Consider the following 18,432-nt stretch of genomic DNA (forward strand, 5'->3'; position numbering starts at 1 on the left):
CAGCTTTAAGTATTTTATAAGTGCTACTAATTATATATTGTGAGTACATTAAATTCAATTGCAGAAGATCAATATGTGTGTACTTTAAGTACATTAAATGGCCGTATTTTGGTCATGTGCGCGCTGCAAAACTTAAAGTGATACTCCCTCTGCCATTCTCCTGTCAAGAGGATATACAAATGTATTTATTTTCGCTCAGTTTTCCTTCCAGTGTGTGACCTTACATGTGTGCGACGGCCATGAAAGCAATTAGTGTTCTTAAAGATACTTTCCATTATAAAACAAGAGGAGAGAAACACAGGTGATTAAACAGACACATTTATGACTTTAGACATTCCTTTGTGAAGACACTATTTTTTGTATTAAATTAAACATAAGTGTCTCTCACTTCATATCCCTGATGCTGTCTGGAATCATACAAACCAATAACCTCACTGCTCTGAGCCTCATTCGTATCCAAAATGGCACACATGCCTTTATACGAGCTGTCTTTGTAAAAACAAATCATTTTCAGAATCATCTAACCAGCAGCTACAAGTTGGATGTTCAGTAAAACACACAGGATACACAGTGGAGAAGACCATGCCCCCATCAAGAGACAATGTGCGCTGTGGACCAAGATCACAGTGGTTGGATCACAGCAGCACAGCCTGGTCGCAAATCAATAGACTGAGTGTTTAAAAGGGAAGTGACAGAGGGAAGCTCAGATCATCCTGCAGCCTGTTACACCAGATGTAATTAAAAAGAGATTATTCCTCTGATTGAACTTGAACTCTCAGGTTCTTAACCAATATAAAGGCAGAGCTCAATTTCATGAGCAGCAAAGCACAACAGATAAACAGAAACACCCAACAAGAGAGGATAACCACAGTGGATGTAAACAGAGTTCTAATAACGCGTGTGGTCTGTTTTGTCCAAAAGCCTTAGACTATAATAAATGTTCTTCTTTTGAATATGCAGAAGAATCTACACTTGTGTATATAATATTCTGCCAAGATCAACAGAAAATCTACATTCACTTGTTCCTTAAAATGAATCCAACTTTCAGCTCTTTAAGATAATTATCTGGAGCAAGCAGGTGGACTTTAAAGAGACAGTTGCTTTGCAAACAATCTGATATTCAAAAATCTCATTTAACCCCAAAACATACTTTTGGCAATGAGGTTCTTAATATAATGTTGAGAGCATTTGTTTAGATACAACTTCTCTATGTTCAACATCCAGCCACCATTAATCCTGTCAAACTGCTGCTGCAGCCCAGTTGGTGTTATCTGAATCCTGTCAGCTACTGGTGAGACTTGGTGAGATTAACTGTGAAATTCTCTATGAATTAGACTTTGAAGATCCTCTCCAGACATATGAATAAACATTTAATAAAAAATGTGTTTAATTACTTCGGAGGGGGACTTTTACATTCCCTTGAGCTATGATCCAAGGCAAGGCCAGCAGGAGGAGCTGTTCAGTCACTTTGATTGATAGGCTTTCAAGCCTATCAAATGAATCGATCAATCAATCTACAGCGCCATCAACAGGATGCCACTGCTTTACTGCAGCACCTGACACCAACAATCTGTGAAAACCCTGGTAAAAACCTCTGATGTTCCATCCTTAGACACTTTACACACATTAAAATGAATAATCTATTAAAAGATGTACATGCGTAGACCCTTAAAATCATCCCCAGTGGCTCAGCAACATTTCTGCACTGCACTGCACTCTGTGAAGTGGCCGGCAGGGGGCGACTCACGCCCGCTTTGAGAGCTTTAATAATGCACTGCAAAAAAGGTGGTAGGTCTTTCATATATTTTAACATGTAAATCAGTCTGTCGCACTTTGCTTTAGGGTCAGGTGTTTAATTCAAATATGAACAACCTGACCTGTTGCTCTGCGCTTCATGCACTTTCATTTGTGAGTTTGTCTTTAGAGAAAGAAATGTCAGCCAGGATCTGCCTCTTTCTGCGAGGAGGTAGAATAAACCACATTTCTCCTTAAATAAGAAAATACTTAGAAATACACTCCGCACCAAATTCCTCTCACTTTAACGGAAACATTGGATTATTTAGCTTTGGAATAATCATTATAACCCCAGTGGTCAGCGCATTAATGGATGTGGACTTTTCTTGCAGTGTGTGACGTGTGGGGGCCGAGCAGAGGGCTGCTCTGATTTAAGTTGCAGTCATCTGAATGGATGTTATCACTCTCCGAGAGACTGCCGGTGTGAGGACCACGCTGCGCCTGGAAAAGTCGCTTTGGGAACTACAGGAACTTCATTTAACGTGGATTTACGCAGCGGAGACGCATGGCACAGCCCGGCTGGCGCGACAGGATGATGCCTTTACCGACTTTGTTTGACTTTTGAGAGGGAAGGAAGCAAAGAGCGAGGAAGACGGATACTTATGGTTTGGTGTCAGGGTGCCACAGCCGGCCGTGTGTCTCCTCTCCAAACGGTGCGCCCTCCGTGGCCGTACTTTCCTCTGTGGGACTTCCAAGCGGCCGGGACGCGACATGGGTTGCCGAAGCGCGCTGGGATGCTGCCTGCTCGCGGCGCTGTCCTGCTGCCTCCTCCCCGACTGCGGAGGTAACATAACGGTGGCGGTGATGCTCCCGGACAACCACCACAAGTACCCGTGGGCTCTGCCGCGCGTCTTCCCGGCCATCCTCATGGCGCACGAGGACCTGCACGTAAAACACGGGCTGCTGCTCGATCGTCACATCAACATCCTCAACTACAGCACCGAGGACCCGGCCGTAGGATCGTGCGCCGAAAGCCGGGCGCAGGTGGTGGCCGTGGACGCCAAGCTTTACATCCGCCCGGACGCCTTCTTCGGACCCGGGTGCGTGTACCCGCTTGCCTCCGTGGGGCGTTTCGCGTCCCACTGGAAACTCCCGCTGATCACCGCCGGTGGACCCGCGTACGGCTTCGACAAGCGCGAAGAATACCGGACCATCGTGCGCAGCGGGCCGTCCACCACCAAGCTGGGGGACTTCGCCACCGTCCTGCACACGCACTTCAACTGGACGTCCCGGGCCGTGGTGATCTTCCACGACCTGCGCCAAGACGACCGGCCGCACTACTTTCTGTCGGAGGGGATCTACCTGAACCTCAAGGAGGACATGAATATCACGGTGGAGGCCCAGCCGTACGAAGACGACTACAAGTACTACAAGGATCTTATTACTTTCATGAAGGAGCGAGGGAGAAGTAAGTTCATGCTGATGGGAAAAGTGTGATTAAAAGTTTGAAATCTTGGGAATTGGCACATGAAACACTCCACAAATGCGCACATTCAGGCCTCCGGTGTCCAAACAGAAACACAACCACCCCACATCACCTCCAAAAACAACTTTTAACGTTTTTAGTGATGAAAATGTAAAAAAAGAAAAAAAAAGAATAGAAAAAAGAAAAAAAACTTTTGTACTTTGTCTTTGAAGTGACATTATCTCGAAATAGAGCAGATCAGCAGCTGGCCAATATAAAGATAATGTCAGTGGATGGAGGAGGAAATTCCCTCTGACTGGATGATCTGCATGGGAAACAGTTGAGTAAGATTATCTCGCCAGTAGCCTGCAGGCAGGTTTATATCATTTCTTTGAAGAAAAATGTTTTAAATATCCTCAGTACACACACACATATACATGTCTGTTTAATTTGGAGCATTGATTTGAGGTCTTTTACAAAATTCTGCAATGGGAGATTCCACTTTTATGTAATGAGGTCACAGTAAAGCTTTCTCCCAGCGGATACAAACAGAGGTGGACTGGAATAGGTGTAAGGGGAAAGCCTGTTTATTCCGGAGTTATTACAGAGGAATGTTTAGGCTGTGGGCAGTCTGCTGCTGCTGCTGGTTTATTGCCTGCAGAGGACCACCACCTGCGTTTTTTAAATAGAGAGAGAGAAAGAGAGAGACAGAGGTTAAGATCAAATGCCCTTTCAGCCTCAAACATGCCTTGTATGCGTGGTTGTCTACATGCGTTACTGCTGCTGCTGTTCATTCACCTGCAGTGACAATCCCAAAAGGAGTTGGGTCAGTGCAAACTCATGCTGTGAAGCCAAACTTAATTTAAATCCACACAAGTTTAATTTTTAAACATTAGTGGAGATGCCAGCGTTTTCAAAGATACCAAACAGGTCAGGCTGGGTTTTGGGGAAATGTGTGTAAAATGATGAGCAAGAGAACAGAATATTTCTTTTTGATGGAAGCCATAACAACATGGAGTCTTGGGTCTGAATATTTCACTCAGTGGAAGCAGCATCATATAGCTTCCATGAAGAGCTGAAACAAGATAATACACAATATATAGATGCTGTCAATGTTGTGGAATAAGAAGTCCCAGCCTTAAGGAGGGAAACAAATTTATTTAAACATTTTTTTTTTATCGAATTGCCAAACAGTCATTTGCTTTTTAAATGAAAAGAACAGCTGTTTTTATTTTTTTTTGATAAAGCGTAAATCACACAGCAGAATGGCTGTTAAATCACTTGTCACTGTTCTCGCCCTAAGTTTAATTAACTGGAAACACTGTGAGGCTGACTTAATGATTACTGCTGTTGTGAAAAGTTAATTGTGTGACTGAGAGTCTGGACTGTGGCGCGTGGATGAGTGCAGCTGCACTTTTTTGTATATTAGGAGAGATCAACTAAGAATACTGAAGCGGATGAAGTGCATCATTTGTAAAGGCTGCAGAAGCATGAAGCGTGCAAAATGACACGTTCCTATACCCTCTTTCAAATGGTAATCAGTGGCTTATATTAATGTTAAATAATTAATTTACCAATGCTTTATTGTAGGAACAACTTTTGGGTTTCCAGGTTGTGAAAAAACCCATTGACTCATCCTTTTTATTTGGTAATATTGCAGTTTTCGCATGTCTATGTGTTAAAGGTCCAGTAAGCAACATTTATGAGGATCTACTGGCAGAAATTGATTATAATATGTTTTGTTTTATTTAGTGTAAAGATGCTGCATAGAAGAAGTGCTTGTTGGATGGATAAATTATTGTTTGTCAAGAAATAATTCTAGACTATAACTCCCCTAAAACCATGAATAGTCATTGTTAGGGTTGAGCAAGTACTCGGCTGAAATGATTATCCGGTACAGCTAATGTACTTTTTACAAGCACGAGTAATCATCAGAGGAAAGTGTGTCAATATCCGTCCTCGTAAATACAGCAGCTTAAAAAAAAATTGTTCTGTAAATAGCTCTCCTACTTTTGTGATCAAAAATTGACCTGAAGCTCAATTCTGAGGCTGTTCTGTAAATAGTTTTCTAATAGATATGGCAACTTCTGATCAACCCATATCAGTTGTTTTTAATGAACAACTTCTGGTTAGTCCCCGCCCACTTCTGATTTAAGACCCACCCACATTCAGTTTAAGCCCCGCCCATTCCGAGTACATCTAAGAACATAGATAATTTAGTTGGTTTGACAGACGCATACAAATAATGGTGTACTCGCCCATCCCTAGTCATTTTACATATTTCAGTTCATGACACATCGAGAGCCAGGCTAGCTGTTTTCCCATGTTTCCAGTCTTTATGCTAGGCTAGGCTAATCACACCCCTACTCAACGCACAGATTGATATTGGTAATTATTCCTTCTCCTACTTTTAGTCAAAGGGATTTTGCACAACCTGGCAAACCACAAGTTGTTCTTATTAACATTATACAACGATTACAACTGATCTATCAGACTAACCACTATTAAAGACATTAGTTAAAACCTCTAGAAATTTGTGTCCCTATTTCTAAATGCTTTGGATAGAAAATGTGTGTAGCAGCAATGAAGTGATGACTTGAATGGAAAGACTAATATTAAAATTGAAAATATGCATAAGTCTTCTGTTTATATCTGAAATACCCCAAACAGAAGGTAAGAATTGATACATTAACTGAGTAAAAAACTCCTGGGGTTTTCATGCTTTCAGAGCAGTTAGCGGTATTATATGCTCCTCTGAGGATCTCCTCAAGATAATCAGCATTAGCATTAGCAGCAGTCTTGTGCTTGAACCCAACCGAACCTTAACCATAGAAGGCACTGACAAGCAATCAGAGGCGTCGGATCAGAAAACATTTTTTTCAAATGAAAAATGACGTGTTTTGCTCTTTAGTTTGGGGAACTTGTTTGCTCTTCTGCCGGTTCAGATATTTCTCTCAAATACTTTAGATAATGTTTGGAAGTCACTCAATTACATTGTGTCAAGATTGTCGAATTTCCAGAGTTTATATAACAGCCATATTTATTGTTTTGATTGAATCTGCAAAGCTGCCAGTAATGAAGAAAGTAATAAGAGTACAATATTTGTTAAAGTTTGAGCATTCTAACCTTTGCTTGTTTGTTACATATCTGACACACAATTGTGTCAGAAATGCATCTGATGCTGATAGTCAGCTATGGTGCATGGGTGTTGCAGAATATTTCTCTCCCTATTCTCCTGGGAACGTTCGGAGGGAATCATTTTTGGAACCAGCTCAAAATCTCAGAGCAAGGTCTGCTTCTAACCAGAAAATCTCGGAGTATTATGGTTTCTGGCACTGTGAAACAAACATCTTAATCTGTTGTTACAGTAACGGCATCAACAAATAGTGGAATAAACACACGGTAAAGGTAATTAAAGGGCGGTGAAGCAGCAATGGAGAGAGGTGAAAGGTACAAGCCGCCAAACACCTCCCCTTTCTCTGATGAATTATGGAGCTGCCGCAGTGAGCTGGAGGTCAGGGAAGCTAATGGTTTTGTCAGGGCTTGTCCTGGCTCGGCATTCAGCTCACTTTTATCCCAGCAGATAACCTCCGGGCTATCGGCTCTGTAACGTCACCTGACTGCCGGCTTGGTTGAGCTGAGGTGGGAAAAGAAAACTTTTATTGTGAAGCCACACATCACTGGAGCTTTGACAGCTGACCGAGTAATTGCGTGCTGTTGTTGTTGAGTTGAACACCCCGCCCACCACCACCTCTAATTCCCCGAATTCCTCATTTTCATACCTGGAAAATGCAGATGTGGGAGCCAACCCATATTTGATTCTACATTACTTAAGCTCATTATCAAACACCCAGACTCTCCAGACCCAGAAGTCCCACTAAATGTCATGTTTTTTGGTAGTTTGATTAATTGCTAATTTGTAAGGGAATTTGCACCATTTAAGTACAATATCATAATTTTGTGGTCCTGTCCTGTAGAGGTTTCAGCATGCTAACATTTGCATTAAAAATGCATAGCTGGGGCTGGTGGGAATGTCATTACTTTTGCATTGTATTTGGTCTTAATTTAATATATTAGACAAATTGGGGACTGGCTTTTCATCTCCATGCCTACGTACCTTGAATTCCACAACATTCAACAGCAGTCAATCCAATAGTTGTAAAGATATTTCAGTCAAAAACTTGCATAAATAAACTATTATATCTACATATTTCTTCAATAATGGGAAAAAGTTAACTCCCAGCAACCGCTACCACAGCCTAATTAAGTTTGATTTAATTAGAACTAGAACTCAAACGAAACTTTGTGAAATTAGTCAGGACACCGAAAAATGACCCTAACTAGTTAATCCATCCATGGGTAAACTTGTAGAATATAGCTGTTAAAATTGGTTAAATGAATTGAAGTCAATGCCACAATGCATTGTAGACATAATCTAATGTTATCATCCTGTAGAGGAGTATATAGCGTTTCTGCTGATCTGGAAACATAAAAATCTGCTTCATTATTATATCACCAGCTGCTTTTTACCAAAGAAATAGTCCCAATAGAAACTATCCAGAGCAAAGGGACATTGTTTCTGGGAAAACATGTTACTGTTGATTTCACAAGTAAAATTCCGTTCCCCTGCATTACATTGGGGGTGGAGGCAGAAATCAGAGAAATGGATATCTAAAAACCTGCACAGATAAAACTAAAACTATCTGTATGGCTCTCTGACCTGTTAAGTAAAGGTTTCAAGCCCCTCTTCCAGCTCTGGTGTATTGTGAAATAAAAGCAGTACTTTGAACACATGTTCCAGCTCCCATCACATTGCCTAGTGTCACTCTCGCCTTGATGCTTTTCGGTCCATTAATGGCCCACAAGAGGGAAACTTTCAGCTGTATGAGTGGAAGAATACATCAGGCTGTGTTGCATTTTTTTTTTCCTTTTTCGAGTGCATATGCCAGCATTTTGTATCTCCGAGCGAGTGATGAAAAGAGTGTCTCTTCACAATGAAGCTCAGGTACTGACTCTGTGCAATTACATAAATCCTGTTTCCTGTGAAAGCGCTCCCAGGATGCAACAATAGTGGAGGGTTAGATGAACTACATGTTGCCTCCTTGGATTCAGTTTTCTATGTAAGGAAATTCTACAGAGGCTATAAGTCATCTACTTTACAACAGAGTGATAAAACCCCCAGGACAGATTAGAACAGGATAAAACAAAGAGCCAGGGGATAATCTTCTCTTGAAAAGATTCAGCTACAAGACAAACATGACGCAGAGTCATGTTAGAAAATCCAGCCTAATCCAATCAAAAAGGCGACAAAACACTTGCTTTCTGTTTGTGTACTCGATGTGATTATCTGTGGAGCCATCAACAGTGAAATGTCCCAATTTACAAACCAAACTGTAATTAAGAATCTAAATTGCTTAAATTATGAAAACGAATGTTTACAAATGTGCAGCAGTAATATGACTTGTTCCATTGGTGCATCAGTAATACAGGCCTTCACATGACCTACAAACAACCCAAATGTTTACCAGTCTGGCTGCTAAAGGCTTAAGTGTGACTGTTTCCAATAGAAATTATCTCATTTTCAAAGCTTTAAAGAAATGGAGTGTCAGTTAGATTCTAGTTCAGACATCTTTTTTTGTCTTGTTTCAAGACTCACTACTACTACTGTGTTACTCAAACAAGAGCAAACTGCACTGCAAACTAATAATAATGCACACTGATACAGCACTGCTTCCCCCAGCAACTTCATTATCTTCTGTTTTTATTGTTCTACAGATATGTTGAATCAACTTAGTTAAATATGTTCAATTTGGAGAATGTAGTTTGTGCTGCTGTTGAATTGTGTTGTGTTTTAGCGAGAGGGGTGTCTAAACTTTTGTTCATCCATGTCTGTTACGTGATGTTTCCTGTGAATCCCTTGTGTGTGGAGGCAATTTGAGTCTTGTGCAACAAAGGCAAACTCTTCCAGATACAACGAAAACTACTATCAGAAGCCAGCGTTACCTTTGGTGAAAAATACATTGTGTTTCCTGTGAGTACTTCACAATAAAAGCCACTTTTGTTTTGTCAGGTGAATGCTTTTAATGTGAAGGAACAATAGGAGGGTGAACAGTAAACAGTGAGGTTGATATCAGTGAGATAAAATTACACTAAAAATAACACTGTGTACATAGGTAGGTAACCAGAATCCCACATGGTAATGGTGGACTCCGCCACTAACAATGAAAACTACTTCAGAGGTACAGTACATTGAATGGCTACCGCTGAAAACACCCCCAACCATAATTAAAAATGGTTGGGGGCCAAAAAGATTACAACATTAACAGAGACCAGACAGCCAATCAGAAACAAGCGTCTCTATGATGTTGGTAAAAGTTTGATATTTTATCCAAAAAACATCACTCTTAATGAGTCATATGGTTTGTTGTTTAGCTTTGATGGAGATGAAGTCAGATTAATTGTTTTATCACATTTTCTGTGTTTTCCTTGGCACATGTCCCTCAGTTTAGGCTTGAGTGTCATTATCTTGAAACAAGGCAGACTGCATTGTTATCAAGGAGAAAGCACACAGAGAGCTCTTACATACGTCCTCTGTATTTGCATTACTGTATGTGTTATTTTAATAATAGAAGATGTTTAAAAGATTTGGGTCAGTGTATTTTGACACTGACTCATGCAGGTTACAGTGTAGGCCAATTTTTAGAAGTGCAGTAGTTCACGAGATTATAGCAAATATGCTATCTTGCAATGTTGAGAAATCCTTTTAAAAAAAATCCTGGATTAAGATCAAAAAACAAATTACTAGTTTTTTGGCACAACCATAGAAATCTGTCAACAAGTTTGAGCTATCTTGCTAAATCAGACCAAAGAAAATAAAGAGTACTGAAAACATTACCTCCTTAGTGGGGGTAAAAATGAGACTTGATTATGTAAAATTCTATAAACAAATTTGTCTTATGAAAATACGAATTTAGGACTTAATAACTAGAAAGACATTTTCTGCAGTCTAGAGATTAGAGCAGGAACAGGGCTGATTACCATCCTGGAGTCGGAACAACTTGTACCAAACAATTTAATGTGCTTTTGTGTAAAGTAAAGCCGCGGCAGGTCCATATTCTGTATGACTGCTACAACACAGAAGGACATTTTCCCCCTCCTGTGTAGCACATTTATCTTGGGAGCTGTCCAGGAGACAGCAGGACTACTTGGCATGGTGAACCATGTTGGAGTAGATGAGAGTTGGGGTCTAAGCAGCAGCCGACTTTGGTCTAACACATGAGGAAATGTCTGCTAACCGGGAGGACTGGCTCGCAGCTGGCAGCAGCCACTCTGACATACGCTGCGAATGGAAATAATGTTACGTTTTTTTATTCATGACTCAATGGCAGGAGGGTGTAGGTGGCAGTGTGAAGGTAGTGGGTGGAGACGCTGTCAGAGCCTTTAACAGAGGTCTTAAGTTTGATTCCTGCAATGGCAAACAATCGAGTGTTGCTGTTGTGTCTCTTAGTAAGACATTGTCTACCTGCTCGCTGATAGGTTAGAGCTAACACTTATTATTATTAGTATTATTATTAATTATTATTGAAACTCAATACCTTTTTTGGTGCAGACCGAAATGTATCCAAAAATGTCTACCAAAATTAGGGTCTAAATATATTTGCCTTTATGTTTTTGCCTTTATGAGTAGTGACATACTACACAGAGCAATTAAACTGAAATACATAAGGAAGTTCAGCCACAATAAATGTGCAGGTCTGAATGTATTACAGCACCTTGCACACAACACAACATGATTTTGTTGTATCCTCAATATCTCCTCCAAAGTTCCAGCCAGCTCACTGTGGATCCAAACATCAACAAAGAGCTGGCTGAAAGGAAATTTGGAGATTTGAGCGAGCAACAACTAAATCAAGGGGGTGTGTCTACTATAAAACCCTGCCCACTAGCTACAGGCTCCTCCTACCGTCCAACCTCAGACCAGTAGGTTTCCACCTCCTGCTCAGTTATTATATCTGTCTCATCTGTGCCTGTCACAGATGGTGATCTGGCTCTGCATGTATGCGCGGCCTTACATCTGGCATTTATTTGCATATGCATACAGCTTGTTTTGATTGTAAATAATCAAATATGGGTCACTGTTGAAACTAGAAATAAACACGTGGCCAAAACAAAATCAGATGTACAACATTTCAGTACAGTGTGTTAGGTCCTGCGGTGTAAATGAGGCCTTTGACTTTGCATGGAGAGCAAGTGAAATGTATCCAGCACTAACTTATCAAGCCTTTTTTATCTAATACTGAGACCCAAAAGTCTTGTTTGTTTAAAATAAGTGAGAAACTGTTCCCAATATAAATCAACTTGTTTCAGTGATTATCTTTGGTGTCAGAAAAGCAGATCAAATCATGTTTAATGATTATAAAGAAAAATCCCCCTTGAATCAAGAGACTTTAGACCATGTTTAAATAATATTTTTAGTGAGCGATTAAGACAAACCTCTTGTGTTTTATTCTTATTCCCTCTGCAGTTGTGTACATCTGCGGCCCCGTGGAGACTTTCTTGAACATCATGAAGCTGTTTCAAAGCGAGATCCAGGACCCAGAAAACTACGCTATTTTCTATCTGGACGTGTTTGCCGAGAGCTTGGCCGATCGCAAACCTTGGCAGAACTCAGACTCGGACTGGGCCAATCCCATCCAGGTCTTTAAGGTAAAACACACACTGCATACACACGCATCCACACACAGGCACAGATATACAGCAACCAGCCCTGCATCTGTTTGGATCGCTTGATAACTTTTTGATTGTGTTCAGATTCTTTGTAAATTTATTGTGAATGTGGATTGTCAAAGTCTCACCCACTTTGTAATTGGAGGCAGGAAATAATCCAAGACCAAAAACCACCATCTGGCATGAGAAAAGGATGTCTCTGACAACGGATACTTAATTTGATGTTTCTTTTGGTGTTCTCTCTAAATCCCATAATTTCTATGAGACTCCACTTGACTGAGTTACACAGAACAAAGTCTGACAGTTGCTTCAAATACTTTCAATTGTTTCGGATCACTTGTTCCAAAAAGTTTCTTAAAACAAATCCGAATAGGAGGGGAAATCCGAATAGGAGGGGAAGCTTTTATGGTAATGACAGACGTGTGTGAGAGAAGTGTATGTGCACTCTAGCTGATGATCTTTTGGCTATGTCATTTTTGCCAATGGGTGGGCAGACTGAGTCTCCCAGAGGACAAGGACCCTGCAACCCTTTGGGCCACTTTAAGGAGTGAAATTCTTGGATGACGGTAATGAATGAGGGGATGTGTTTGCACAGGAAGCCATTTAGCTCCACAAATTAGTGCACTGAGACCTAAGAAAGTAGGCACAGATGTGTCGCTCGTCTAATTTATCTCCCTAAATGTCACACTGGCTTCTCTTTATTCTCTTTAATTCAGTGTTCACAAAGTTTTTAAGGAGAGAGGCTTTCTGAATATAAATCCAGCATTATCTTTCTTTGAGTATTTCTGTGGTAATGGGATTAACACATGTTGCCTAAAAGGGTTCAAATACAGGTAATTTCAGTAATTAATGGAAATGAATGTCCTCCTTTGCATTTCATTTGTAGGACCTGAAGGTGCCTGTACATTTGGAATATCCTCTTAATCTTAATATGCCTGAAATGTTTATTACCTAACAGAAAATGAATAATAATCAAATATTTTAATATGAATTATGTTTTTACTCATTTTTTTTGTCACATTCATTTAAAAAATCTTTAAAAAAGCACAGCTCTAGCATCAAAACGCTCTCAGTATTTGTTTATCTGAACTGCTCTTATCCTTGGCTGGAGAACAACATTTTGGCTCCCATTTTGCTGATCATGCAAGGCGTTAATTTGTCTGCAAGCCATAACATGGCTCATTATGGCAATATGCTTCCTTCAGAGCAATAATTGCTTGTGGAAGTTTGTGGTGGGGTTCCAGTGACGGTTGTAACATGATAAACGATTTACTGCTCTTCCAGTGAAGAGCGAAGCTTGAGGACTTCATAGAAATCTTAAAACCTGATGTGTGAGATCAGCAAGTTTAGCAACAGAATCAAAGGTCACTTCAGCAAAATATTTGGACTGGGATGTCTGGCTCAAAATTTTATTTCTCTATCCAAAGATCTCTGTCACTTCTCATGTGGTGTTACAGTAATTCGACATTTATTTCCCAAATCAAATATCATGAAAGTGTTAACATGGGTTGCTAGTCACTCTATCAGCCTAAAATATAAAAATTTATGAAGCATTGCTTTTTAAAACTGGAAATAAATCCTTATTATTGACGTTTTAGTTCATTTGGTGGTCATTAAAATAATAAAGCATAGTGCTCAGGTTTTTCAAATTGGTTCAAATTGTAAGAACCACATTACATATTACATTACTTGAATTTCCCTCGGGATAAATAAAGTATCTATCTATCTATCTATCTATCTATCTATCTATCTATCTATCTATCTATCTATCTATCTATCTATCTATCTATCTATCTATCTATCTATCTATCTATCTATCTATCTATCTATCTATCTCTATCTATCTACATACAGTATAAATCAATGTTTCTATTCTTTTCCATTCAAGGTTTTCATTCAAGTTTTTTTGTGAAAAGGGTTTCTTCCTCCTCTTTATACTTGGTAGTATGTCGCCAAAACAATCATCTTCATAAAAAGTGATTTCAAGTGATATTGGATGTGAAAATCATTAATAAATAAAATGTGTTTGCCAGTAGAGTTTTTTTAATACAAATAGGCTTACTGTAAGAATTTTGTAGGATTAAATTGAATTGTAGCTACCGGATGGATTAATGCCTCATATTGTCTTAAGATAGCAAAATAAATAAATAAAAATATATATAGTACCAGTTATAGGGATAAAGGGGAACGCTTTCTGAGGCCCAACTGCTAGGGGGGCCCACGGAGGCCAACAATAACCATGTTCAACCAAAATACTCGCCTTTACTTGTTAAAACAACAAAAATAAACAGCTTCTCTTCAGTCAAATATTGGCTGTTTTATAGTGAAAACCTCCTCTCCTGAAAATGCTCTTTTTTTCTGCTGTACAACGTACATAACCTCAGAAATAGCTACTAGCTAATGTTGGAGTGGATTTTCTTGGCAGGACCTGCACATAACTCATGATGCCAGAAAAGAAAGGAGAATAAAAAGAGAAAGCTGGCAAGGGCTTTATATCCAAATAATGATGTAATTACCAACTTTTCTCCGTCAGCTCAGAAAGCTGTTATTGTGTTTTGTGCATATGTTCATAAAGCAGCCATTTCTGTGGGCGGGCCTGTAGCCTGGGTTAGACAGTTAGCATGCTAACATCTGAAAGATTGCACATATATCTTGTGTTCATGTTATAATTTACAATGTATTTATCATATATATGTATCATGCTATATGTTTTAAATTAAATAATTTCATTTTATAGTGACTCTGATAGAAAATTACACTTACAGGGAAAATTCATTGGACATTAGCTGGTTTCACAAAGGCTAACGTACTTCCACTAAGCTTACCTTGTTTTGTATAAATGTAGTTTTGCCACAGAGCATATGGGTTGTTATTTACATACAATATCGGTCTGTTTCTGATGTCAGATGATTGCAGAAATATATCAAAGTTATTTGGGGTCACAAAACGCTAAGAGCATAGCAATGACTGTTTTAGCTACTTGATGAGTTAGCAGTTTGTGACCCTCGACCATAAACAACAAAGTGTCACAGACAATAGTGTATAATCTGGGATTTGCTATGCTGAAATAGTCTTAGATTTAGTATTCCAACTACATTAGCATAGCTTTAAAATACTTTTTAAAATTAAGGATGAAAACGAGACTAAATAACATGCTAGATTTCATGTTCATATTACAGTTAAAACATAACTCACAAAAATGTGTTTTCACAAGGTTTTGGAGTTCAGACAGACTCACTGGATGTTTTAAGGATCAATCCAAAGTCACCATATCTCATGCTGTAGGTTTTGAATGTTTTCTCTCTCTGTGTCTCCTCCAGTCTGTTTTCGTCATAACGTACCGGCCTCCTGATAATCCAGAGTACAAAGACTTCCAGAGGAAACTCCATGCCAAAGCTCAGAGGGATTTCGGCGTGCATTTGGAACCATCACTGGTAAGTTATAGTCGATGAAAACCTTATGCGTTCTCAACAACATCACAACCTCTTTAATCTTTTATAAGATATTCTGTGCAGAAAAATCCCCACTGTGCTGAGTAATTGTCAGCAATTAATGATGAATGATGTTGACAATGATGGTAGCAATTAATACCTTTTCTTTTATTACTGCTTTCATCTCAGCTATTAAGCATGGGAGTTTCACAAAGTACATTAGACTTTTAAAGAAATAATTTAGTTTGTTTGTTGGTTTTTGGCACTTTCGGTCAAAATCAAGCTCATAAATGTTGACTGCAGGATAGGAAGTTCCTCCCTTAAAAATGTTATATCATTTTTTTATTCCATCGTTGATCATAAACGTGTGTTTTAGTCCCATTGTTGCTGGTTGTTAAAAATTAGGTCTCTTTTCTTGCAGATGGACTACATCGCCGGCAGCTTCTATGATGGTTTCGTGCTGTACGCGATGGCCTTGCAGGAGACGCTGGCGGATGGTGGAGCCCAGAATGATGGCATTAACATCACGATGAGGACGCAGAACCGCCGATTCTGGGGTGAGCTAATGTTGGAAGAAATGCTTCATACGTTAGAGTAGGTTTTAGATGTTTGACTGTGGCAGTCCATTACACTTTTTCTATTTTATGTACACTCTACTACGTTACATTTTTGTTTTTGATGTGTGAGCCTCACTGATTCCTAAGCTGCAGCATGGATACACATGTATTTTCATTTCACAGCAAAGCCATGGCTGCCTCTCAGATAATAGGGAACAGTGCTCTCCAGTAAACATGCAGTGAGGCCAAGTGACCGGCCCAGCTGGCTGATACTGGAAAGTACCATTGACCCCCCAAATGCGATTCAAATATACTCTTTCAACACAATAATTATAGAGTCATTGAACAGTTATCACACAACACTCCCGTTAATAGTCCATTTGATGCTTGATGTGGGTGCTCACACACTTCCTTGTTTACTTTGCTTGCTGCCACATCTGCTCTCACATCACCCTGGAAGAATAGAACAATGGGATTTTGTTGCTTCGGCTTAAAAGACTTGATGAGAGTTATTTTGCTCAGCATGATGGGAAAGAAGAACAAGGGAAATAAGGCCCACGTTTAAAATGATAATGTAAACTTTCACTTTATTATTGTGGATGTTTTACAGATTTAACAATATCCAAAAGTGGCTCAGTAATTAAATCTGTTTGACTACTTCAAACCTTCAAACTGCCTTTACGACAATGAACAGCAGATAGAGATGAGAAGAATGCACAGTGTAAAGCTATGAAGTGATAATGCTGCTACTGTCTTGGTGTTTAGCATTATTTGTTTGAACAGAGCTCCATTAGAAACTGTTGTGCAAAGAAATCAGTGTCTTTCATTGCGTTGAATGGAAGGGTAAACACAGGTGTTACCAATGATACTAATTAAGGTTCTGTTCCAACTGTAATTACCCTACTAATTCATGTCAAAATGACTGCTGTGAAAAAGGTCTATTGACGCTCTGGGGTTTGCACAGAACAATGTCAAACAATGTATCTTGAAGGACGGCTTGGAAATTGCAGCAGGTATTCTTGTTATGACTCCTAAAAAGGAAAAAAACAAAATAATAGGGATGCTGCAGAGTCCTCTTAAACAAAATTAAATTTCAAAGGCAGTACATACATTCAGTATAGCAAAAGCACTGCACTGATTGGGAGGGAAAAAGAAACCAAATATATGACTCAAATACTTAAAAAGACAGAAAAACTCATCCCAATTTGAAAGAGAGCAGGCGTTATGGGCCCTTATGAGTTTGTATAAGGACAATATATGCTGTTAGTCTGAATCAGACCCTTAATGCGGATGTTTGTGTTTTCAGGAGTGACAGGACTTGTTACCACAGACCAGAAAAATGCCAGGGATATAGACGTGAACCTGTGGGCGATGACCAACCAGGAGACAGGAGAGTACGGGGTAAGTTGTGCCTTAATTCGCTTCGTGTTCAGTGTGTTTGTGGTCTTCGACAAGGGAGTACTATTCAAAGCGCAAAGCTCCAGTGGGATGGAAAGAGATGGTCATTTTCTACTGTGATATGAAATGTTTTGGCATGAAACAGGAGGATTTAATGTCGGGATGGAGTTGATTTAAGAAAACAGAACTCAAAGGCTGCAAAATAAACACTGATGTTAGCTTTTACTGGTGGTAGTGATCATTTCCTTCCTCTATCAGCTATAGTGATTTCCTACAGCAGAGGCGATTTTGTTCTTTAACTAAGGTAAAGAGCAGAAAAGTTGGATGAATGGACCAAACATTTTGGACATTACGCAGGAAAATGATGGGATTTTAATAGAAAAGAATGTCTTTCATGTGTTATCTAACATAACTGTACTTGAACTGTAATGATAGAAAGTGGAAGAAAGCAACAAGAGGCAGACAGACTGTCAGGGAGAGCCGTGGCGGTTTATTAGCAGATTTGGCATTGAGACCTTTTTGTTGTACATGGACAGGGCTGATAAGCAAATGAGGACAGACTCAGCAGGCCTCTCTATCATGTTATTTTTAATCTTTTTCAGTACTAATGCTCTTACGATATAGGTTTCACAAACAACACCACTTTTTTGATACCTTTCTTTCAGAAATATGAACATATTTTTCTTATTTTGGTGTACCCTAGCGGCCAAGGCATTAAGTCACTAACCATGAACCACAGCCTCCCTGGTTCGAGTCCAGTCAGGGACATTTGTTGTACACCATTCCCCATCTCCCCATCTCTCCCCTAATTTCTTGTCGTCTCTCTACTGTTGGCCATATCTAATTAAGACATAAAAAAAACCCAAACAACCTTTTTTAATTTAAGAAACGAGCTCAGAGTTCCCAAATGTGAAATGCTGTATAAGTAGAAGCAGTCATATCAGAACTTTGCCAAAATAACTAAAAGTGGCAGCGCTGACTGAAACAATGGAGAGCTAATTCTCTTCATGTGTCTCTAATTACTTTAATGCTTTTCAGCATCATGTGTGCAGTTTATAACCTCAGCGTTTGCTTGTGTTTGGCCGTTGATGCAATGAAAGCAAATAGATATTACTATCTA

General features: G+C 39.5%; 1 protein-coding gene across 1 annotated transcript in view; it reads left to right on the top strand.

Annotated features, from left to right (window-relative positions):
• Positions 1–2,095: 2,095 nt before the first annotated feature.
• Positions 2,096–18,432, top strand: part of npr2 (natriuretic peptide receptor 2) — a 56,043-nt gene continuing 39,706 nt past the window's right edge. The window contains exons 1-5 of the mRNA XM_051411694.1: positions 2,096–3,202; positions 11,724–11,905; positions 15,247–15,360; positions 15,779–15,914; positions 17,221–17,315. Of these exons, the coding sequence (XP_051267654.1) occupies positions 2,506–3,202; positions 11,724–11,905; positions 15,247–15,360; positions 15,779–15,914; positions 17,221–17,315 (1,224 nt within the window). The 5' untranslated portion in view covers positions 2,096–2,505. The remainder of the gene's footprint in view (positions 3,203–11,723; positions 11,906–15,246; positions 15,361–15,778; positions 15,915–17,220; positions 17,316–18,432) is intronic.

This window comes from Dicentrarchus labrax, unplaced genomic scaffold (genome assembly GCF_905237075.1).
Source record: "Dicentrarchus labrax unplaced genomic scaffold, dlabrax2021, whole genome shotgun sequence".
NCBI lineage: Eukaryota > Metazoa > Chordata > Actinopteri > Moronidae > Dicentrarchus > Dicentrarchus labrax.